The sequence below is a fragment of the Falco rusticolus genome, chromosome 6 (genome assembly GCF_015220075.1).
Source record: "Falco rusticolus isolate bFalRus1 chromosome 6, bFalRus1.pri, whole genome shotgun sequence".
Taxonomy (NCBI): Eukaryota; Metazoa; Chordata; class Aves; order Falconiformes; family Falconidae; genus Falco; species Falco rusticolus.
In genome coordinates, this window is record NC_051192.1 from 37,080,030 (window position 1) to 37,105,353 (window position 25,324).

A 25,324-nucleotide genomic window follows, 5' to 3' on the forward strand; every position below is an offset into this window, starting at 1 on the left:
TAGCACCTCTCTGGGATTGGTTTTACTATTTGTACCTTGGCCAAAAAGCAGCAGCTGTTGTAGGTACAGCATGGATGTGGCTTTCTCTTGGGGAGCCTGGAAGTAGGTTTGGGCTCCCACTCATAATGACTGCTGCTACCTTGTGCGTCGTGTGCATGCAGTGCTGCAGAGATTTAACCCGCCTGTCCTCAAAGTCACTGCAAAGTCATCCACACGTCTATGTGTTCTGCCTTCACCAGCCTAAGCAGTAGCACTTTACAGGGCAAATCAGCTTATCCATGAAAAGAGAGACCAAATACCGGCCCCCACTGCCTGCCCCCCCCACCCCCCCCCACCCCCCCCAGCTCCATCTGCTGTGCAATCTTAGCATTATTTCAAAAGGATGCTGTGATAGTAACCACGTTGCACACACTCAATAGCTTTCACTGTCTGCTTTGGCTACCCTTGGCTGCTGTTTGTGGAACAGATGGGTAAAGAGCTGGGGCTCTCCATGTCAAGTGTGGGTCAGAGATGGGGCTAAGGGCTCAGCCTGAATCTCTCTGTTAGATTCAACAACTGCAGGATTTGTTCATGCAGTGGCTGCAGGTAATGACTCACCTTTGCTGACCTGCAGTGTGTTGTATGTTGACAGCAGTTAAGAAAAATTTTACAGTTGAATGGTCTTTTGTTACGGTTCAATCTAGAGAAAAGAACACCCACTGCAAATGCAGAAGAAAATATTGCATTGGTTCAAAAACTTAAATGTTTCATTAAATATCACAGAAACTTGATTCCTTGCCCAAGTAGGAAGAGTGGAGGATTCAGGTGTACAAACAATCCCTTGACCAGGATGGTGACATTCATCTCTAAACAAAGTCACAGGCTGTAAAGGCAGAAAACAGAATAATAATGGAAGAGTTCAGCTGCTGCCATTAAAGCTGAATAAATTGCATAATGGAGTACAGTGCTGGGGCTAAATTTTAGATACCATAGATGATGGCTTCTTTTAGCACTTTGCCTGATATTTAATGAGAGGGAAAAAAAGAAAATCTTGCTTCAGTGCTAGCATGAGTAGTTCAAGATACAACTGTCACAAAGATACTTCTATTTGTTATTTCAAATTCAGTATTCTTGTAGAAATGAAAGAGCCGAGAGCCTATCACATTTTGCTTCAAAAGGAGAACAATACTAGAATAAACCTGCTTTCTATAAAGTAATTAAAAGGAAAATTAGAACAAATGCTTCAGCAGTGTTATGGAGAATGCTTACATTACCTGATTAGAGGCTTAAAATACACATACAACCGGATAAAATAAAAAATGAATAGCTCAGCACAGATAAACAACTGAATGAAGAAAGCTGTTAGAAAGAGAAATGTACCTTCCATAAAGGTGTACACTGTGTCCAAACAAAGAAAATACAATATAATTGCTGAAAAGTTACTTGCAGTCCCATCATCAGGCAGCCAAGTATTTTGCGAGTCTGCTAGCTGAGAGGGTGAGAGACCAGAGACGGAAGAGGTGACACATGCCAGCACTGAAGAAAACGTTCCATGGGGGTGCAGGAAGGGGACACCTTGGCAGGCTTCTGTACTACGCTGCTGGCTGGAGCTAGGATAATCTCAGTTGGAATAAGGAAAGGAAGGTATTTATAGTGTCTTGAGGAAGAGCTGTCAAGTTTTTGCTGAGGAAAGCCATGTCTATTTGAAAGAGTTAAGGAACATGGGGATCAAAATGAATGAGCCACTGTGCTTTTCAGTTTCCAAGAGCTCTGGTGAAATGTCATGGGATACAAGAGAAGATATCCATGTAGATCAGTAACTGTTTATAAAAAGAAACAAAGGACAAGGCCAGTTTTAACAGTGGAAGGAGATTACTAGATCTGCTCAATATATTTCCATATCTCTCAGGAAAGGGAGGTGAATGCACGAGCAAAACTAATTGATGGTACAAATTATTCAGAGTAATAAGAATGAAGAAGGATCATAAACACAACAGGATCTCAAAATATTGAGTACTTTGAAAAAAATGAACCATAAAATTTCTTACCACACATGCAAAGCAACATGTAGGGAGAAAACAAGCCACCAGTACCCACCTCAGCATGCCAGCACTGCTCAGGGCAGGAGTGCTAGAGCCTCCGTGGGCAGTTTGGGGACAGCATCAGCTCCTGCGAGGCAGAGGTCATGGGTGCAAACAGGCTTGGCAATTATTAGGAAGGGAACACTGTAATGTGCCAGTGAGAATGCTGTGCCTCTGTATTTGCCAACTTGCATGCAAATTTGGTCAACTCAGAACTACATGAGTCATGGAGAAAGGTGTGCAATGGGCGCTGCAAAGAGCAATTAAACAAACAGGGATTCTTCAGCGTAGACAACATAGAGCAGAGGGAAACAGTTGAAGTGGAGACAAACAGAGGAGAGGTTTTCAGTACATTTTTAGACACAAACTAAGAGAATCCAAGTGAAGTTATTAGCAACAACAGTTAGGCAAAGTGGGAAGATGTGCTTTTTCAGACAATGCATTTCAACTATGGAACTCACTTTCACAAGATACTTCAAATGTGAAAAACATTAGTGGGTTAAAATGATTAAAGGTTGGATGTTAAAACATTATTTCTCTGTATGTGTGGAAAAAGATCCATCAAGAACTATTGTTCACAATAGTAAAAATAAATCCCTGACATTTTTCGTGAAGTTTTCTAAACTACAGATAGGCAGAAGAACACACTGTGCCTGCTGCATGGGCCTTTTCTTATGTATTTCCCCCCAGCATCTGCTCCTGGCTGTTGTTGGAGGCAGGGTAACAGATTGATTGAGTGATCCTTTTGTTTGAGCCAACATGGCCAACTTAATGAGCTTGATATTTGGGCCATATGCAAAGAAATGTCTCAGACCCTCCTGTGATTTCTTCCTTACTTCCTTACTTTACAGCTATGCAGTAAATAAAAAATAATTTAAAAAAAACCCAAACAAACAGATTTACATCAGAGAAGCAGAAAAATCTGACAATATCTGAGAAATACTGGGAGCCTGAGGGTACTCAACATTCAAGTGAGGTACATGAATGACAATTGTCCTTGTTTTGACCTTATTCCTGCCAGGCAGCAGAAGCAAATTGGAAGCTGCTCAGCAGCTCTTATTAATGAAATATTAGATTCCCTTGGTATTCATTTGCTGCTTAGCATTTTTTTCTTTCCTGTACCTGTATTGTGTGAGATCAAGTTCTTTATGGTGAGATTTAGAAAGCAGCTGTTACAATACTTGAAAGAATTCAAGTTTCTGAGGTATAAACTCTGGAAAGAGATTAAGTGGACTTACAGCTTAGTAGGGAAGTAGGCAGAAGTATGTAAGACTTTGAAAGGAAGGACTGGGTTATTAGCAACACAAGGTCCAAGGGAAGATAAGGAAGGGATTATCCCACCAGTAATGCAGGCAGACCATCTAAGAACATGTAAAAAATGATCAACACTGGGGACGGATTCAAGTAAGCCACTGAGAAGCTGCCATGAGAGGAGGGAAGTCAAAGGACATGGCTAATACCTGGCTTTGCCAAGATCAGAATTTTTTCCAGACTTATGAAACCCCACAGATTTTTGATTTACCTGGTTTCTGGCTCTGCTGAGTATTAACACAAATAGCCAGATAGCAAACTACTTCTCACAAAAGGCCAGCTTCAGCGCTGGTTTGCCTTGTTTTCAAAGGTAACGCTGCAGGGGAGGGCACAAGCCTTCGTGGTGTGCATGGTGTGTACCTGTGAGGGCACACAGCTCTGGGGCAGAGCTGGGATTTGAGGTAGGGGGACCCACTGCTGTAACCTGCACTGTCCCAGCACCCACGCAATGCAACTCCTGCGAAGGCTTTTGCAGCAGCCCCAATGAAGGAGATTTGAGGGGCTGGAAAAAGTGAGGGATGCTTAAACTGGAAAGGAGAGAGGGTGAGAGGGGGTTTATCCTTTTCCAAAGCAGGTAAAAGAGGTATGATGCATGAAATGTGGCCTGAAACTCTGCCCATGGTTTTGTGCAAGAAGCCAAAGCAGATGATCATGACTGGCATTAAAAATCGGTGACTCTGCTTAATGACAGCTATTTGTCTCTCTGGCTCTGCCCCATAACATGAGACTGAAGTGGCTGCTCAAAATTAATAACTAGCAAATATGGAGCTGATGAGCAGCTATATTGCTCTGGAGAGCGTGTATGCTGCCAGCCTGCTAAGGGTCAAGTCTGACTTTGTGTGGACACATTAAAAGGAGTGAAATTGCTCTGTTGCTGAGAGGGGAGTCATGAGAAGCCTCAGCTAATCTCATGCCTCTGGCTGCATCCTGATCTCTGGGGGGCAAAGCAATACGTACCTCATTCTATGGCTTCCGAGGTGCTTCTCTCTGAGCAGCTTTATGACTACTGGTTGCAAGATACCTGATACCATTGATGATCCAAAAGGAGCAAATCTTAAATTCTTTTTCTTTTCTTCTGGTGCTCTACATTTCTGTTTCTAATGGTTAATCCCTTAGGCTGACTCCTTGAAGTAACATATGTTGGGACCAGTGGGATTTAATCCTTTTATCTCTTAAACTGTATCAGACTATATAAAAATTTTTGTCCAGTGTTTGTACTGTTTGCATCACTATCTAACAGACAGGCTGAACACTCACGTGCTTTTTTAAGGAACCTTGCAGTGGAACACGGAAATCACCCTTCACTCATGCCTGCTCCAATTTACATTAGAGCAGCAGAAGGGTTTGGGGGGAAAAGACCGTGAGACCTGTGCATTATGTCCTTCCCCTGTTTTCTGGGCCACTTGAGAAGGAAGGCAGTGAGATGTACTTCACCTATGATTTTCCCCAGCCTTCCTTCCTCCCCTAACCTTCTCACCATTGTGAGCCTGCATTTTAACTCTTTTTTTTTTTTTTTTTTTTTTTTTAACTATTGGAATTTTCATCTCCATGAACTTGAAAAAAATTTAATGTCTGGTATGCGTTTTCCTGTTTCATGCAAGCTATTCAATATATTCTTAAAGCTATTTTCAGTAATCTTCAATTACCATCCATTTTCAACTTGAAAGAATAGTCACAAACCAGAAGAGCTTTCTTATAGACAGTGATTCCCCTCTGAAGGATTACTGGGCAAGAAGTGATAGATGTATAAAGATCTAGGAATGGTAGAATTGTCTTAGTTAATGTGATTTGTGGCCCATCTTACCCAATAACACTGCTCAGCAGCAAATATATTAGTAGGATATGTCATAGCTTTACTGTAGGCAGGTATGTAATAGTCTGTACCTCTTTTCAGGTCCCTTAATAGAAGCTGATTTGAGCTGATGTATGAGATGACAATTCTGCTTGCAACTGGATTTCACAGCCACTGTCTCTCTCGTCCTTTGTTATGTAGACACTCAAACTGTCCCATCAAGGTAGAACAACAAGCAGAGTATGCAGAAAGGAAAAAAAGAGAGAAAAAGAAAAAGGAAAACAAGCTTTCAAGGGAGAAGGTGCTTACTATAATAAACCACATACTGCCATCCAAAAAAAGGCCTTTTAATCAAAACCTGAAATGTGTATTCCTGTTTGAAGGTGTTTATTTGTTCAGAATATTGAATCTGGGATAATCCTCTGAGGCATTTGCAGAGGAATGACTGCAGAAGCCAAAGGCTCTAATTCATGGAGAAGTTGTGCCTGTATTAGTTCAGATTATCACATATTTCATTTCTAAAAAGTATGGAGAGGAGAAATTATCCAGCTGGGTGGGGCAAATAAACCTGTTTTTCTAGTAACTCTAGTAAATTTCCAAGGGCTAATGTTCGTCCTTGAGGGGGTGCACAACAGAGGAGTGCAGGACACTGCAGTTGGGGGCAATTTAAGTCTTTGTTCTTTCAAAATAGAGACTTGTGCCTATGCTTTACAAAACTGCCAGTGGAAGGGATAAGCACCCTTTTACAATAGTGACTTATTTAGTGAGAGGCCTGCAGTGATCTGTTTCGTTAAGTCCCTCACTGGTCACTGCTGCTCATGTTTTGCTTTGGTTGCTGCTGGAGGGAGGCAGCCAGGAGGAAGGTGTGAAGGCTCTGGGTCTGTTTGCCACAAAACATCTTTTAGTTCTCCTTTCATAAGAGTTTTCTGTGCTTAGGGTTGCTTTTCAAAGGCCATAGAAGCTTGTTGCCTTCCTGTGCCCCCTTTCCTTTGAGAAAACCTACCTGGCTTTCCTCCCAGAGCTCAATGTGACATAGAAACTCAGATGCCATGGGGAGAAACAGTCTCCTGACTTCATACACTGACTTACCATCCAGCCACACTCTCTGCAGTTTGGCTGTAGTTTACACCTTTCTCAGCAGCGGCGATAAGTGATGTGATTGCACATTTTTACCTTTTTGGCATAATTATTTTCTCATACTTTATAATGCATGTTTTAGTGTGATGATCTTTATGAGTGAAATAAAATACTGTCTTTGCACTTAAAGCTCTACTGACAGTCTAGTTTTTGTACAAAGCTGGGCAAAGATCAGTTTGCCTGTAAAAAATTCCTCCCAGCCCTCTCTGCCAAAGGAAACGGGATTTTGTAGTACTTGACATAAGCCCCATAAACTTTTTCACAGATTTCAGTATCACAATGATCTTCTCTCCTAGAACATGGTCAAGGAAATGAATGTAAAATCTTTCATTGTCTTTAATATGATTATCAAAGGCCATTGTTATTTACTGAATGCTTAAATAGAACACTCGACCTACAAAGTAAGAAGGGCAAATTTGGCTAATGATAGGCAGCCTTGATTATTGTATGAAAGCTGGCTGGAGATGGTATGCTAGACTCACTTGACAATGCACCACTTTACAGAAGATAATGTCCCTGTGGAACAATAGAACATTGTTAGGCCCAATTACTAGTTAGAATCACAGCAAAACTCGTTCTCTAGATTTTTTTATAAAGTGGGTCTGGAGGTAAAATGTTCCATTTTGGCCAGTGGCTACTAACTAAGCTGAGTAGAACTTCAAAAAAATGCCTAATTTTAAACACAGGAGATCATTTCTCTTAAGCAGTGCCTTTGTGTCAGTAGATCCATTAACATAAAACTATCAGTATACATATATTTATATAATGCAGGATATTGACTCAAATAGCTGTTTAAATGGAGCACAGTATGGCAAGACACAGACACCTTTTCTGGGCAGTCCTTGGAGGGCCAAATTTTGTGCTCAGCAACAGCAGATTGAACCACCATCATAGCAGAGACACAGAAATATCAGCTGGGGCATGGTGTTGTCACTCCCTCTTTTCACAGTACCTCTTTTAGAAAGCAAAGCCCTTGGCCTGATCTGCCAAGACTTCCCCTCATTCGCATACTTAAAACTACGAACAGGAACACAGATGTCAGTGAAAATGATGTCCCAGATTGTGCACCTCAGTATAGTTTAAGTTCAGCCTCGGGGCTGAACAAGGCTATTCTGCTCTTTGCAAAACAGAGTCCTAAAATAATTAAGGAGAAGCTCCCACTGACATTGCCATGTGTCATTACTGCAAAAGCATTTTTTTTCTTATTATGACCTTTTTAACACCTATAAAAGCCTCCCAAACTTGTAGGTTCTATCAAGTTAGACAAGATTAACATATTTGGCTGGTATTTTAGAGAACACCTCCTGCAATTTTAAATACTGTAATTCAGTGTCCAGCTATCCAAAAATACCTTAAATTGGTTTGCACTTCACTACTACCAATCAGCCTGTGAAAAGGCAAACCAATACCTTTGTTAGCTGACATGTTAACAAGGGGCTTCAGATAAACCTTGTCTGGGACAAGGAAATAGGGAGAAGCAGGCAATTCACAATCCTTGCTTTATTTTTCAATTTGACATGCCTTGTCTTTCTACTGCAGCGTGGTGGTACAGACACAGTGTGAAATAAAGGCCACATGAGGTACCATTTGAATAGCACAGGAATAATGAACTAAGATACTAGGAGTGTCATATTCAAACCACATGGATGCATGCATTAAAAGATGATTCAGTACAAATGAACAGTGCTAGGAATCTTGTCATAAAATAAAGGATCCAAGATCATTTTTTAATTAACTGAAACAGGACTTTCTGTACTGATCCTCAGTGAAACATGCACATTTCCAAGGTTTATTATCCTGGTTCAGATCCAACAAAGCATTTAAGCACTTGCTAGTTTTTGAGCACTTGATTTAATCCCCACCACTACCTCCTTTTCCAGAGTAAACCACAAAACAATGTAAAACTGATGCTGCTCATTTCTGTGAAATTTAAGGCCAGGCCACAGCTGCTCTGCAAAACGTAGAAATTAAAAAATAAAACATTGCAAACAAATGCTGTGCAAGGCAATGCTGAGCATGAATGCCTGCTAACATCAAATTCAAGTGCACTATAAATTAATACAATAACCATGTTATGTAAAAGCCTGAAATATTGCTCCAACATCAAAGTAATTGAAGTGAACTCTAGACAGCCCTATCTTTTACCAGTGTTTTCCAAGCTAGCACAAGGCCATAGAGCTGACAGTATTTCAAAACACAGGAACAAACAAGTAAATCCATGGAGGGTCAGAAATTCCAAACTAATAGTTTTCTTTCCCACAAGGTTTACCGATTTCTGGTAGAGCATTTGGTGGCCAAGTTTAAGTCCAAGAGCATTTTGGGGCAGAGCAAAAGCAGTCCTATGCAATCTGGATCATAAGGGTGACAAGAGACATGACCTCTGTGATTTGAGTCCCTGGGCTGTTCAGTGTCGTATGTGAAAGCAGCTGTTTTGCAGTTTGTTACAGATGCATTTAGTGACTGAGGTGAAAGACACATAAATGGTTCTGCATTTAACTGTGCTAATGAATCATGCTTTAACTCAGGTAGCAAGTTCATCTAAGAATCACAGGAGCAAAGTCAAGAAGACTAAATTTGTCTCCATTGTAATTCTCTGGGCTTTAGGGGAGTGTTACAGCTTTTAATTTTGGCTTGCTTAATCCAATAAAATACATAAAGAAAGACCACCACAGACCAGATAAGATTACCTAAGGACAGTGATGGATAGAAAGAGGGACTTACTTCCTTCCTTACCTCCATGGATTTCAATTTCCATGTGAACCCTGGAGCTTTCTTCCACCCCCCTTGATCCTTCTTGCCTGATCCTTCTTCCATCTTCCCCAGTGTCCCCAACATGGGTTTAAACCTGCATTTAAATGACTTCAAGAACTCACAATAAGATGTAAACAAAGTGAGGGAGTTTTTGCATGGGGATAGAATAGAATAGAAACTAGAAACAGACATCTCTTCCTCCCAAAGTAGTCTTTCATCAGTAAAAATATGCTCCTAAGATTTGTCCTCACTAGAAGTTTGCCTTCATTGACTTTCCTGTGTGGGTTTTGCTCCTCAGAGGGCTGATGGCCCACACAGCTCTTGCAGCAGAGAGATGGTGCACTGCAGCAGGGCTTTCTCGACAGCCTAGTCACTGCTCCTTCTTGGGAGGACCCAGGCTGGGGTGCACGAATCTGCAATTCCAGGTTCCTTATATGGAACAAATTTAATCAGTGTGAAACTAAGTAACCCAAGGGGGTTTGGTGGCCTGCCGCCCTTCCCTGTGCTAGGATCATATGGGTGCTTAAACCTGGGGCTCAAGCATCCAGGTTAAAGCTGAATGGAAAGCAGAGACAAAAAAGTCTTTACCAACAGGTAACTCAGAAGGGAAGTAGTTTCATTTATGGGAAGACATAACCTGGCTGTAAGACCAGGTTTCCCGATGAAGAAAGTAACTGTAGTGACCACAAGGTTATTAACCTGTGTGGAGACAGGTGGGGATTTCTCCGTCCCTCTCTTGTGCCTGCCCCAACAGCTTTGAATCTGCCTGCTAACATCAGTCAGGCAGTTGTACGTGCCTCTGCACCCACACACTGAGAGCAGGGAGACGTGAGGGGTCCCCAGATGCAGATGGCAATGGAGGGCATAATATCCCAGTCTGAGAAGGCTTCCTATGGGGGCTTAATTCCACTATTTAACAGGTTTTAATCAATATCAACTGGAAGTCTTACAAGAACCCACTCAGGGGAGCTGTGCTTCGATGGGACTGTAACAGCTATGTGGAAAAGTGGGGTTTGCCATGAGTTCTAAATAACTCCTGCAAGACCCCGTTATGCACTTATTTATCAATCACAAATATATTAAAAATATTTTTTAGATTTTATGTCTGTGTGGGTGGGTATGTGTGGTATTTTTGTGCCAAGCCCTGAAACTCAGAAGACATTTCTCCAGCTGCAGATGCTGATCTGCTTTGGGTGTGTTGTGGCCACAGCTGTGGGTGTACCACGTGGGCTCTGAGCACTTGGGGCTGGGGAATCCCTGTGGCTCCAAGAAGTCCCCTGGAAGAGGAGCATGTGATAGCTTTCAAGAGAAGAGCTCTGAGAGTTTGGTCCTTGGTTTTGGAGAGCCACACAATGCTGGCAGCTTCTCTAGGACATGAAGAACATCTTCAGTCCCAGATAGGCAGAGACATAAATACCTTTGGACTTTATGCATCTAAATGGTTTTGAGGATGATTCATGTCATGAAACATTCCCTTGGTGCCACTTGTAGGTGCGTTTGTTGATATACATCCCTGAAATCAGCAGACCTGATATGATTTGCACCAGCAGATTATCCAAAGCTCACTGGCCAACTGCCTAAACACTTTTGCAGTTATACAGAAACGTGTTTAAAGGAGGAGAAAGAGATCTTTTGTACAAGGCACCAGTACCATACATGCAGTCCAAATGCACACATTCAACAATAAAAGTTGTTCTCAATATTCTCTCAATAATAAATATTCTCTCAATAAAAGTGCTCCCCACTCCACAGCAAAATATCCCTGTGATGTGCATGGATTCCCTTGAACAGCACTACCACGATATAAGGAGGTACTACCCAAGCCTTGCTTTGCTCACTTGCTTTTTGTTTCCTAGAACAAATTCAGACTGGGAAAACATATGCTGTGTTGGGTGCAGACTGAGTTTGCATTACTTGTTTCTCAGACTAGGACTTGTTGGAGCGCCTCTGATTTTGTTGGACAAAAGAGGATTGGCTGCAGACCACGCTGCATCCCTGTATTACTGTGTATGGTGCTACTGTCTCCTTCGGCTACTTATTGGTGAGATCACTCAGTGAGAGAGACCCCCCTCACTTACGGGATATATAGGAAAATATGGAGGGAAGTTGTCCCTATTTAGTCTTTGATCCTAAATGGTGCAAAAGGAGATGGTCAGGGCAGAGAAGCAGATCTTTGGTAACGGGTGCCGCCTGACACCTGAATCTGAATTTTGTTCGTCAGGTCCGCCAATAAAGCAGCAGGGCTCTGGGCACCCACTCCGTTTCAGAAGGGCTAGAGCTGCCCTGCAGTTGCCCTATCAAGAGAACTCTCTTGCACATGCTCCATCCAACACCAAGAGCCCCACATTCACAGCCTTATTTTGAAAAATGTCTGACACTCCACAAGTCTGGCTTTCCTGGTCCCTGCATCTCAACATACCGTAATACACAACAGTGATGAGTGAAGGAGGTGACACCTCTTTATAAGAAAGGACCACTATTTTTTGCCCCTCAGGTTGTTTGAACAGAGCATCTGGCAAATGAGATGCTCTGCAACTATTTTGGTTAACTCTGTGTCATTTAGTAGGTAGGTGGTCATGCGTGGTCACGGCCCTGACTACAATGTCTCTGTGTGTCCTTCATATTAAATCGATTTCCAGGGACACATTGAGCTTTTACCTTGGATGACAAATTGGTGATCTACCTCCACACTGCACTCATCTCATTAGCCTGCACTCACTGCTCCCTGTGCAAGGCATAGCAGCATTTCTGCAAGGCTCCTATTTTTCCTGTCCCCCCTTCGACATACAGCAGGTTTGACTGTCTCTCTGTACAAACATGCACTGAAAACAATGAAGAGCCCCTCTTGCACTCCTCATCCTTCACCTGGCAGCCAGAGAGAGGTCTCTTTTGGGCTCTTGGGCTCACCAGGGCTCATTTCCCTGGTGACAATGGTTGATCCTCATCTGACCTTTCTGATATACAGACAAAGGTAAGTCAAGACAAAGGTGACTGTCGGGTAAGTCCCCTTAGCTAATAACTGCCTTGAAATGCCTCTGCAAACACACCTGGAGAGACAGCATGTGCTGTTCTGCAATGTAATGCAACACTGATTTGTTGCACCTACAAAACGTCCTCATAATTGTGTGAAATTGAGTGTGAACAAGCAGTTGAATCACAGTTCATCAAACATAATTAATCCAAAACAGAGCAGCAGAAATACTCTTTTTATCTTGCATAAGGGTTGATGATATAAATATAAAGCACCTCAGAATCAGAAAAATTACTAAGCAGATGCTTGCTAGTCTGTGAATTCTTTTATAATGCAAAAATGGCTTTTATCTCTCGCTGTCTATTTTTGAGTACTCATCACTGTGCTGCCTGGGTGCTTTGATAAATTGCAATAAATATATTTAGCATATGTTTAGTTCATTAAAAAATCCATCTACTTCATGTAATTTGGAGACAAAAGAGAATTCATGGGAAAATACAATATTTATAAACGTCTGCTATGCAAATGTGGACTTTAGCTAGAACTTTAACCAGAACCCTAAAAAAGGCAGGGGGAAAAAAAAGGACAAAGTAATTAAAAAAAGATGATAGAGCTGAGGTTGCATGATCTGCCCAATGAAAAGTGTGCTATTTTCCTAATGGTGCTACACAGACTCTCCTTTATCCCCACAGAACATAATGCAGCAGGGACTCAAAATAAAGTGGGTGAATTTGCTCCAGAAATGGCTTTGTGGAGTGGAGGGAAAAGAGCAAGATCCCTTGTTCTTTGTCCAAAAGAGGCTCATTTGATGTGTAAGTTACAAACAGACACATCGCCAGCACAGCCTTCACCTCAGCCAGCAGGACAGGAAGACAACACGCCAAGTGTGAGATGTTCACATTGAAAATATAGTGGTGTGGGGATTACAGTGCTTGTTGCTAGGTGCCTGGGCATTGCCTGGCCACAACAGCCAGCGAGTGCAGCCTCGATGCCTCCCTCCTGTTGCAGAGTATCAATGGCTAACAGTCTGGTCCAGACCACAGACCAGATTTAGAGATGAGTATCTTTTTTTTAAGAGTAGGGATAATAAACATGTTAAAACTGTTTACTTTATATAAGCAGAGGGGCTTGTCTTTTTCTTTACACTAAGAAAGGCATACTGAGGATAAGAAAGGTAGACTTTTAAAATATATTCAAGGATTTGAACTCCAAGCAGCAGATACTGAAGGCTGAACATGTGACACAACTCATAACCGTGCCTCCCAACCCAGATTATTTAATTACAATAGGTCCTTTGCAGATTCCAGCAATCTCTTGAATCTCTGACCTTTGCATTTTCTATACATTGTCCATTTTAACTGAATAGTGTACTTTTAAAGGCACAAAAATGTCTTGAAAGTACTTATCTGCAATTTTAAATACCTGTATCTCTCCTAGACCTGACCATCACTTGCTACCCAAACGCATCTGTCAGTTTAAATTGCCTGACTGTGGCTTTATCATACATGATTTCAGCATGCTGGAGCTGAGACATGTCTGTTCTGTCGCATATGCTGTTTGAGGGTATTTGTGCTCTTAGTCAAGAATGAGGTCAGAAAACAAGCATGGGCCTCAAAGACTTCTCAGACTAGTCAGTTTCTGTAGCCCTCAAGGAAGTAGACGTCGTTATCATTAACTTCACATTAGGCCAACTCAAATGACCAGGACCCATTTACAGTGAGGTCAACGGGAAAGCAGCTTTCAACAGGAGGCCAAGCCTGAACGCATGCCCCTGCCTTGAGGGTCATTAGATGTGTGTTTGAAACACTCCAGTAAATGCTGAAGTAACATTTTCTCTTCAGGGCTGCACCCCTTGTTTTGAACCTGTGTCATCAAAAGCAGAATCCAGCCCCAAGATGGTCTGCAAGGGAGGGAATAATGCTGCAATAACACAGTGAAGTTCGCTGCCCTGGCAATGAATGCTTATCTTACGCTGCTCTTCCAGTGAGTAATGTTTAAAATAAATAAAAACTGCAGGGGAGTTGCTGTTAGTGCAATTCTTGGGTTGTATTCTTCTGGCAAGCTTTTAATCATAATAGTGCAGCAGGAGTACAGTGTGTTTGCAAGGCAAGTTTGAGCCAGGGCACAAAAGCACACCAAGTCTGTTAATAAATAATGGACTCTGTGCATGTGGGTTTTGCAGTGTGGCTTAAAAAACCAACCCCTTCAAAATACAATAATATGCAAGTGCTATTGAAGCAAAGCAAAACAAAACAGAGAGGTTTAATTGCTAGTCTCTGGGAATGGCAGACGTTCTCCTCTGGAGACAGTGGGAACCATGCAAGTGTGGTGGCAGCTGCAGCAGTACCTTGGTTGTACAGTGATGTGCCCTAGTGTTTTTCCACTTGTGCTGTTCAACAGGTAGAGGCAATGACACTATAGTTTACTCATGAGTTATACCTTTAATATCTTTCCTATTGTCCTGGTTTCAGCTGGGACAGAGTTAATTTTCTTCTTAGTAGCTGCTGCAGTGCTGTGTTTTGGATTTGGTGTGAGAATAAGGTTGATCACACACTGATGTTTTTGGTCGTTGCTGGGTAATGTTTGTACTACGTCAAGGACTTTCCAGTTTCTCAGACCCTGCCAGCAAGAGGGCTGGAGGGGCACAAGTAATTGGGAGTTAACACAGCCAGGACAGCTGACCCAAAATAGCTAAAGGGTTATTCCATACCATAGAACATCATGCTCAGTATATAAACTGGGGGAAGAAGGAAGGGGGGGATGTTTGGAGTGATGGTGTTTGTCTTCCCAAGTAAGCGTTGTGTGATGGAGCCCTGCTTTCCTGGAGATGGCTGAACCCAGGCCTGCTGATGGGAAGTGGTGAATTAATTCCTTGTTTTGTTTGGCTTGCATGCACAGCTTTTGCTTTACCTGTTAAACTGTCTTTATCTCAACCTACAAGCTGTCTCACTTTTACCCTTCCGATTCTCTCCCTGACCCCACCAGGAGGGAGTGAGCAAGTGTCTGGGTGGGGCTTAGTTGCCAGGTGGGGTTAAACCATGATGCCTGTATCTGAAGACTATTATATAGTCAGGGGTCCAGGCCCTCAGCAGGACTCAGGCATTCTGGCATTTCATGGATTTGATGGTGTCATACCATACAGAGGTCTAGAGCTCATCATTATCTTGGGTTTATGAGTTAGCAGCAGCAAATGCCTACATTGTAACCTTCCCAATGTAAGGACACAATAGACTAGGAAGAGAAAAGATAACCAGGGCTCCCATAATTTTGCTTTACAAAGCTCACAGCAGTTCTTAACTTCACTGAAGAGGAGCAGTTAATTTCATTGAACTGAAAGGAGATCAGGCCCTTGATCTTAATGAGCAAGACATATTCCTAAAAAGTACACCCCAGGTCACAACCGGGACAGCCTGTGACAATACCAGTGCATATTAGCAGAAAACACTGCTTTGCTCAGCTTGGAAACTGCCTGTTGCCAAGCTGGGCATGTCATCCCAACACTTAATCCACTTGTAAGTAAATCATTACAAAGAGTTAGAAAAATGAAACACTTACTTGGTCCAAGACCTATGGAAAATGCAGCAACATAAACAAGGAGGCTGGCCAGTGAGAGCCATTTCAGGACAGCAGGAACCTCCCCACTTTTCAGGTGAGACCCTGTTGTGCTTTTGCCTCCTGCCAGGGCAGTCCTGTTCAGTTCTCCTGTCCTAGCAACATCTGGGCTTCTCTGCGCATCAAATGACAATCTTTCTGGTGAAGCCATGCTAGCAAAGAGGTCCTTGAGACTCCCGTTGGTGACACCGCTGAGGTTTTCTGGTCTCTGGAGAAAGAAATCCTCTGGAGATTGGCTTCTACAGACATTAGTAAAATTCACATGTATGTTATGGTTCACTAAGCCCATAGTGACCAACGACAGTGCCATAACAGAAGAGCCAATACATAGAAAAGTTTTACTTCCAACTTGATCCACAAAAACCGTGGCTGGGACTGTGCTGACCACTTTAACCACTCCAACTCCAGTAGAAGCCAAACTGGCAGCTTCATTGCTCTGGAACCCAACCGACTTCAAAACAGTCGATGCATAAAACAAAATGTTGGGTTGCCCAGTTGTTTGCACAAAAAAGACTAGAGTGAGTCCTACCAACATTCGGGCCCTCATGTTGTTTTTTGAACGAAACAGGTCCAAGAAACTATATTGATGTTCATCTTTCAGGGAAGACTTGATCACAGTAAGTTCTTTAGTAGCATCTGATGTTTCCCGTAGCCTCTCCAGTACTTTGCTTGCAGCTTCATCGTTATTTTTCATGACAAGAAACCGAGGGCTTGGAGGAAGGAAATACATGGCAATAGCCTGCAAAGCACCTAATGGAATCACAAGGCCAAACATGTACTTCCAGCCATGAGATACACTGGCAAACGCATAATTTGAAATATAGGCAAAGAGAATGCCTATCACAATCATGAGTTCATTCAATGACACGAGGAGACCTCTTCTGTGCTGCGGGGCGATCTCAGCAATATACACGCATGTTGCAATTGATGATAATGAGATGGAAATACCTATGGCAATCCGTCCCACAATAAGTATCCCGTATGATTCATAGGGCAGTAAAATCAGACTTCCCAACACAAGTAAAGAAGATGCAATAATAATAGCAAGTCTCCTTCCAAATTGGTCTATCAGGAATCCACCCGTAAGGGATGCAAATAAGGCCCCAAAAAGCAGGGAACTTACAACAATTTCCTGCTCTTTGCAAGAGAGTGCTAATATGCTGCTCATCTGAAGGAGAGCTCCAGAGATAAGGCCCAACTCGTAACCCATCAGAAGTCCACTTACGGCAGCAACAGCAGAAGATAGAAAAGTAAATGTTCCACAACCTGAAATAAGAGAAAAAACCACAAAAACTAGAAAGTGTGACTTCTGCAACATTCTGATAACTAATAATAACTTTATTTGATATGCCAGTCAAAAAAATCTTTTTGTAACTTTTAGGCAAAGGAGTTAGGTGTGTACAAACCCAGTGGTGACATAAAAAGCTATTTTTGAAAAGAACAAAAAAATACATTTTTTAATTCATATAAATGCCTTTGAGTTCCTTGTCTTACTGATCAGAAGTCAATAAGGTTTTGATCAGGCTTTAAATAATTAAACCTTCTACTTCAGAATGTCATTGCAAAAGGCAACACTGACAATAACAACCTTTTGGTAAGAAAGCAGTTTTTGCCTTGAGATGTTCTCAGTTTTATTCCTGTATTGAACTGAGGAAGTCATGTCCACCCAGCTAGTGTACCATGGGCCAGGAAGGCAGTAATTTCCTAGCCAAACTGCTTCAACCCTGACTTGAATAAGTAACAAGTTTTCCCTCTCCATTTCCTAATTCCGGTGCTTCACCTGATGGAAAATTACCCACTGAGCATGAGGCTGATCCAGATAGCTGGGATATTCTAGGAACACCAATCTTTGAGGTAAAAATTAATGAACTTTCTGGGCTTTGCCCATGACTAATCTCAGATACTTCAGAATATCAGGATCAAATATTTTGCATAGTTTATGATGGCAACAATGTCAGGAATAAAAAACAGATGGTGAAAACATAAACCAAATGGAGATTATATGCCTCTGAATGTCCACTTTAAAACAAACTCGTTTTATCCAACTGTGATTCATTGTTTATTGTTGCAAGATAGATTTGACTGTTCATATTCTACTAACTGTGAAGCCTTTTGCACCCTAAACTTTGAGGAATATATCAGTTTGTTATTGTTGGTCTTGTTCTTTCTCTCGGCATGATTTTCCTCTCATCATGATGTTGGCTGCCACACAAATAGGAAAAGAGTAAATTGACTTCTGATTTTCCGGTTAGTTGGAGAGATTAGGATGTGTCTGAGGAGAGGTAGCTTTTGCAGCATAAAAGAGTCTGTATTTCAGTTAATTCTCTTGGAAAAAGTACTTTCCAGCTTGGCTGGAAAGTTGTATATGGTCTGATTGAAAATGATACATAGACTTTGTTTATTTTTCACTTATTTTTCTAAGGCATTAAGGTTCTTTGATCACGCTGACTGCCTGGAGTTCCTTGCCAATAACTTTTGAGCACACTGGTAAGGATCAATCCGGTTTGACAGAGGATATTACATTTATGAAGCAAATTGTGAAAAGAGAGGAGGAGGGAAGCCCTAGCAGAATGTCTGCACTACTAAAATAAACAATGCCAGTGCCCAAGCCTGGACCCTGGCACATGGCCATGTATTCCAATAAATTGCTGGTATGGTCCCTGGCATGGTTGTGCCCCAAGCCACCTCTTGCTCTCCTAACAATTCCTGGAGGCAGTTTGGCTCAAGGCGTGAGCCCACCATCCCACCCTGCAACCTACTCCGCAGGAGTTTGGGTTATTCTGGAAGGCAGCAGAGTTTAACTGTGTGAGTATAAGCTCTGATTCCAGGGTCAGGGGAGATGTGTAAGCCCATTAAGTCTATTAAGATAAGTATTGCCTATTAGCTCTCCTACCTGGCTCTGGGTTTGCTCCCTTTGAGCCAAGCAGAAGCCAAGCAGCAGCAGCCCCAAGTTGCTGAGTGCACCCAGCACGCCTCAGCCCACTCTGCCTCTGGGCTTGGGTGGCTGGCAAGCCAGAGGTAGACAAGAGATGGGCAAAACCCATGGTTTTGGTATGATGAGCTGTAAGGTCATGGAAGAAATGGGAGTACTGCAAGAAGTCTTTCAGAAGGTGGGGGTGGATGGTAGATTTGTTGTGATGAAGGTGGGGACAGCTTGGAGAAAATGTCAGAAGCAAATTTGCAAAATGTTCCAGTGATGAAACAATATTTTTTTAATATTTTTCTTGTCATCCATGTCTGTATTATGTCTAAAGCTTTTTCTTCCTTTATGTCTGCAGGATCCGAGATCATTGCACTTATTTTAAACAGAGGTTAGTGCATGGATTAGGGCAAGGTCCTGCTGTACTTCCTTCACATGCTAAATAGCACTTCAGTGGAAGTACTACTGTCTCCAGTTAAGCTGCTTTGTGCTACATATGCTCCATCCTCCAACACATGCATGCAGTATACACTCTATCATTGCAAAACCTAATTTCTCCCTCCCCTTTATACTTGTGACTTGCCTGCTTGGTGTATATTACTAGATCTGGGAGATATACCCCTCCAACGAATCCTGGCTGGAAATCAGGGCTGGTAACAACACGGTGTTGTGCTGAATGAATGATCTTTGGTATCGGAACCACACTGATAATTTGATCACGGTGCTCTGCCCAAACTTCTGCTCAGTGCTGATATCTGTGCTTTCTTGGATACCTCTGTATTTTATGTCATTAAGCCATGCAGATTGAATCTAAGATTTTTCTTTACATATTATGAAGGCAAAACAGACCATTGTGGTCATCCAGTCTGACACTCATAAACAGCACAACATAACCCTTCAGACATGTTTAAATGATAATTTATTTGAACTAGGCTATTGAAAATATTCAGCTTTTATTTTAAAATTGCTAGTGATTGAAAGCCAATGACTTTAAGTCACAAGCTGTCCCAATGGTTCATTGCTTTCACTGTAAATTATCATAAATTATTTGCAGACTTAATTTCTGCAACTTCAGCTTCCAGCCACCAGATCCCATTCTCCATTTGCCTGCACTTAGCTGTGTTCACTAAGTACAAAATTGTATCTGTCACTGAGTCATCCCACAGACCTCTCCTTGATAAGCTACACAGCCTGTGAGTGAGGCTTTACAAGTTTACCAGTCCCTTAAGTATTCAGAGCCTGTTCTCTGAACTCTATCCAGATTATCAACTTCTTCAATAAATCCTGAGCCAGACCCAGTGTTCCTGCAGTGGCTGTACAGTGCCAGATAGGAATTTGACATAATTGTCCTGCTCTTGGTGGATATTCCCCCCTCTACTCATCTAAGGATTGTCACAGCCATGTACAGGAGCTCATCTTCTGCTGGTTATCCTCCAGGACAACCAGCTTCTTTTCTGACTGGGTTCTTGCCAAGGCATTGCCTTTCCTTTAAATATGGCCTGCCTTCTTGCGTCCTAGCTAGGGATGCAAATCACTTTACGTTGTCTGTATTAAAACGCACAGGATGGGTTCAACTTACCTAACTGTGAGAGGTCTACAGCATCTCTAGATTTCTTCTGTAACCACTTGTGAAAAATAGACACTTCTAGATAACTGAAATAGGTCAGATGCCTATTTCTTTCCATCGCCTATAAAAGGAATCTGTGCGGCTTGCTCAGATGCAGATGTCTAAAGTTAGCAGAGAGGCACCCCAGACAGCACGTTAATTTGCAGTCAGCAGGCCAAGCCATCTGAATTGAATTCAGCCAGCGATATATCTCATTTATTAATCACCTGTCACCTTTATCACCTTAAAATAATCCATTATTATCTTCCTCCAGGCAGTTGAGAGAAAATGTTAAATAACAAAGGGACAAAACCTGAGTTTAAGGCTCTCCAGCAGAAACACAACAGTGTAGGCAGTGTCTCTTATTGATACTTTGAGGTCTGTGTCCTGCTCCTGCATGGCTTTTAACTCTTTAAATGTGTGACTGTCAGTTTTGTATGGTTCCAGTTTCTGGTTCAAAATGGCAGTGCCAACTCAAATATCTTGATGGAGTCCACCGTCAGCACTGTTCTTTACAATCCAGACTCTGCTCTCCTCAGCCTGTGCTCCTCAGATCAGAGCCACCGAGGTGATTATTTATTTTTAATCTGAGAGGCGTACAAGCTGGGTGTGGTGGAGCTTGGACACCTGGGAAGTTGCGAGGGAAGTACTCGAGCCTATATATGTCTTTCTTCTCCTAGTACAGCAGCTTGACCGATGTCTTAATGTTTCTTTTTTTTTTTTTTTTTTTACTGGGTCAACTGGTGTCCTTGTTCATGTGTCCAGTGACAAACACCCACAGTCATGTAGAAATAGCAGAGGGCTGTAATTAAAGCAGACCCCTGAATGCAAGGCAGGTTCTGATGTGATGCAGAGGGAGACACGTTGCCTTTCTGCATTAGCAGGAGCAAACTCAGCAGTTAACTTGGTGTCTCTAGTTCCGCACAGGCCCTATTCTGCTGAGAAACATCCTTATATTACTATGAGCTTTTGTTTAACTGCTGTAACTAAGACTTGCCTGCTGAGAACTGCCTGCTGAGTTAAACCCTGAAATCTCTGCTCGGTTCTCCTTTGTGGTCTTCCTCCACACAAAATGCCTTCTGACTTCAGCATATGTTTTGCTTTAACATTTCCAGATAAAGCCTGTTGCAGTAGTTGTACTCACGATCCTTTTAAGTGTCACTTTTAATGTTGTTGCTGGCAGTTCTTAGGCATTCCTTTTCAAAAAAAAAAAAAAAAAAAAAAAAAAAAAAGCTTCTTTAAAATATATATTCCTTTTATTTTTATGAGATGCCTGCAAAATACATGGCAGTGTGCAGCCCAGGGGAATAAAATATTTTAATGATGACTTCCAGAGAAATTTCTCCTTCTGCCTGCAGCAAACTCCACGGCTAAGGAGTGTGTGGCTGTTATGTGACAAGTGATTGGAAAGTCTATTCTCTAGTTTCCCCATGTAAACAAAATGCTTTCTCACAACTGTTACTCAGGTCAAAAGCAGCACTACTTGGCAAACAAACTTATCTTTAAGAACATTTTCTGGAAATGTTTATGCTTCGTTACTGAAAAGGAGACCAGGCACAGTGGTAGTATAGCACAGTGTACTGCTGCTGAGACTGGATGGGGCCAAGTAGTAAGGGAGTGGCCCTTTACTATTTTCAAGCACATATTTGGGAAAAATGGTTCTTCCAAAGGCAAAATATTTGGTCTGTGCATGTATTTTATGGGCATTACAGAGAAATGATCTGTGCCAGGAAAGATCTGCAAGCAGGCTGAGCTGAGAAAAACACCATGTTTCCCCCACTTCATGTGCAGGAGAGCTACAGGGAAGGCGCCTGGGAGCCCTTTCCAGCTCATCTTGGCAGCACCACACTCCACATTAGTTCAGACACTGAGATTTCTGTGATGTAGTTTTTCTTTCCTTTCTCCTATGAGAACATGCCGTGTGCATACAGGAAACTAGTGGGATGGGTGATTACTTTATGTGACCTGTGCAAATACATGTCTTGATAGGAGGGGACTCGACAGTCTCTTCCAGCATTGACTTTGGTTTAATCTGGGCTGAGAAATGTCTCATTTTGGGAGGGAAGAAAAGTATTTTCCTGGAAGGTCAAATAGATATGTTCTTTAAATCCTTGGGGATTCTTTGTTCTATTTAGACATTTGGCAAGTGGAATCAAGCTCTGGTTCCGATTGGTTAATAAGCACAGCTTAGAAAATCACAATGAATTGAGTGCATTGCATAGGCATGAACCCACAGCATGGAATCTCCTTTTTTTCAATTGAACAAGGTATCTATCCATGATAAATTTTAAAACTCCAGCATCTGTATCTGAAAATTTTAAGATATCTTTAACAACATATTTCTTCTCTAAGTGCTGTCTGACATACAAGAAGTTGGCCTTTACAGGGAAACAGCATTTACAGTTCCCCAAATGGTCTTTAGAGGAGCATTTTGCTAAACTGTATAGCATGTGGATCACATGGGTTTGTACAATAGATATTTAATGGCATATTTTGGGAATTGCTGCATAATTAAGTCAAGGGTTTGCTTCTCATAAAAGGTGATTATTTCATTTTCATGCCATCATGATCTCTGCTGCACTGTCACAGTTACTTTCTTTGTCTCATCCAGTTGTCTGGTATAAAGAGGTATGTGTTACCCTGTTGATCTATTCTAACGCCTAATGTTTCTTTAGATCCAGTAGCTGCTCAATAGGTGCATTTCTCCTATTAGCTAGGATACATCTGATCTAACTGTCCATCTAGAGGTCTGGCATGGGATCCAAAACAGTTACTCAACAAGACCCTACGGGATGAAACAAATGGTGTCTTTGGGCAAAGTTATGTTGCAAGCAGAGCTGGAAAATATTAAATTTACCCAAAAATAGTGTCAGGGCCATGTGGGATCATGACCATTTGACAAATGTGACTCCTCCCACCCAAGTGTGAAAAGCAAAACCAAAACAAGTATTTTTTAAATTGAACTAAAACAGAAGGCAGAAGGAAGCTAATATATTGTGCATTTTCACACATCTGAATGCCTGCAATGGTGGGAAGCATTGTATACTTTGTACAGCATAAGCCTGACAAATGTGTTCTGTGAGTAATATTCAGATTTCGTGAAAAAAAGCCCCTTGGTGCTGATGGAAAGATGGGGAGTGTAGATCCTGGACAGACCCACCCTGAACATCTCTCCATCTCTCTTAGCGCTCTGCCATGTGTTTTCATTATGTCAGGAGGCAGCCTGCCCTTTCAATACACTAAATGGCATTTGGGTTTTGTTTTGTTATTTGCCAGTAAGAATCAACAAGTTCTTTTAATTCCTAGATAGGTAGTTATAAATTCCTCAGGTTACTGCTTTAATTTCTGAGGGTGAGGCCAAGTGTGTAATATGCAAGTACTCTTCTAACCGTAGCCCTTGTGCTGCAGTAACTTTTATTGTCTGTTTACTGTAGCTGCTGTGCTTCCCTTTGATAATGCTATCCTGTAACCATCTGCACTGCTCCCCCCATACCCTAAGGTAATGTTAAATATGTCTGTACAACAACTGGCTTTTTGTTCTCGATTAACCTCTGCTTCCAGGTATCAGTAAATGTTGCTGCAGTAATCACTATTACACCCCTACAAAGCATTTGCACCTGTGGTAACTGAACATTCGTGGGTTAGTCAGTTCACTGATTTTTAAATGAACAAAACCTGCTTGGGACATAGTAATTTCTGGCTTACAGCCATGCTTTCCTGTTTGGGTACAGCTGTCTTGTGGGTGAGAAATGTCATGATTGTGGGTCGTTTTCCCCTTGATGTTATCATCAGTGAAAGAGGCTCAAGATGCAAAATCGTGCTATAACCTAGAAAAACTGGCTGGGTAGGACAGCAAAGGCGAAGAGCTACAAAGTTCAGCTTCAGTACTCAAAAATCTTTTGCAAAAGAAATTATGCAGTTGATTTTTCAGGGAATCAGCACAAAAACCTGGTTTCCTCCTGCAATGCTAGGGGAAAAACGGCAAAGGAGATTCCCTGTTCCCCTACCCTGTACTTTGGCCCTGCGTGAGTAGGTGCAATGCTTGCCTGGCCTCCCTCCACTTCAGTGAAAAAGGCTGAATTGCTCCCAAGCATGCAAGGACCGGAGCACTGTTGTTATCTTAGATGGCAGTGGATTTTCCGATTTTTCAGGTGACCGATCTTCCTAAAGGACAAGGATATACACAACAGACAGCACATGCATGAACAGTAGGACTGAGGCCTTTTGGGAAAAGTATCACATAAACCTTCATTCAAAATTCAAGCTGGCATTTCCCTTCCTTACTCGCATTTTCCCCTCTCACACTTTTAGGAATCAAGACGGTGTGCCCTGAGAGCCCCTTGGCTTCGCAGGGCTGTTTTCCCCCAGCCCTGAGCATTAGCTACGCGGCCACTGCTGCTGGCTGCAGCTGGCATTCAGCTCCTGCCGCGTTACCTGCTGCAGCTGGGAGCTGGCGGAGGTGGTGGCGGCTGCTGCGGCGGCTGTCCTGGCTGCTCTTCTCATCCTCCCCTGCTCTCATCGTCCGGCTCTGCTGGCCGAGGTCCTCTGTGCTCTGGCCAGGTACCATTGCCACCCCCTTTGCACCTTGGGGCAGGAGCACTTCACAGGGCAGCGGTCCTTCCCTGGCCAGCGAGGAAAGCACAGGTTATTTTCCTCATGGCAACAAGTTGCTGAAGCTGGCTGAAACCAAATGCAGACCACAAAGTGGTTTGTGAACAACTTTGTTGCTATTTCAGAAGGCTTTGCCCTTTGCAGTGACACAGGCTGTTGCTATTCTTGGGAGCCTATTGCAGGCGAGGGGAGGGCCGTCTGTCGGAAGTATTGCTTTTGCTTTTTAACAAATAGTTGGAGACATCAGACGTCCACGCACAGCTCCTTGCACATTCCTTACCCATTAGCTTAAAGGGTCTCTCTCTCTTTCCCCCTTTAACTTTCCTCTTTAACTCCTCTCTCTGGTGTTCACAAGCACAGGTTTTTAACGGAGAAGGCACATAGAAGGGGAGGATTTGAAGTGTTTGCTGTGTCAGCTGAAGTTAGGGCACTGACACACACACGGCATTGCTTCATTCTTGTAAATTGTGAGCAAGTTGTGGTGAGAAACAGCAGAGAGGAAAAAAAGCCATGGCAGCCCATCACAGTCTGTGACACTAGTGTCAGGAATTTT

At 42.4% G+C, this 25,324-nt stretch overlaps 1 protein-coding gene across 2 annotated transcripts in view; it reads right to left on the bottom strand.

Annotated features, from left to right (window-relative positions):
* The window catches only part of SLC2A12 (solute carrier family 2 member 12), a 36,071-nt gene extending 11,144 nt beyond the window's left edge, over positions 1–24,927 (bottom strand). The window contains exons 1-2 of one of the 2 annotated variants that reach the window (XM_037393099.1): positions 24,595–24,927; positions 15,578–16,900 (exon numbers count right to left, since the gene is read on the bottom strand). In XM_037393099.1, coding sequence (XP_037248996.1) covers positions 15,578–16,900; positions 24,595–24,727 — 1,456 coding nt within the window. In that variant the 5' untranslated portion in view covers positions 24,728–24,927. The remainder of the gene's footprint in view (positions 1–15,577; positions 16,901–24,594) is intronic. The other variant, XM_037393098.1, reaches the window with a different exon arrangement.
* Positions 24,928–25,324: the final 397 nt, after the last annotated feature.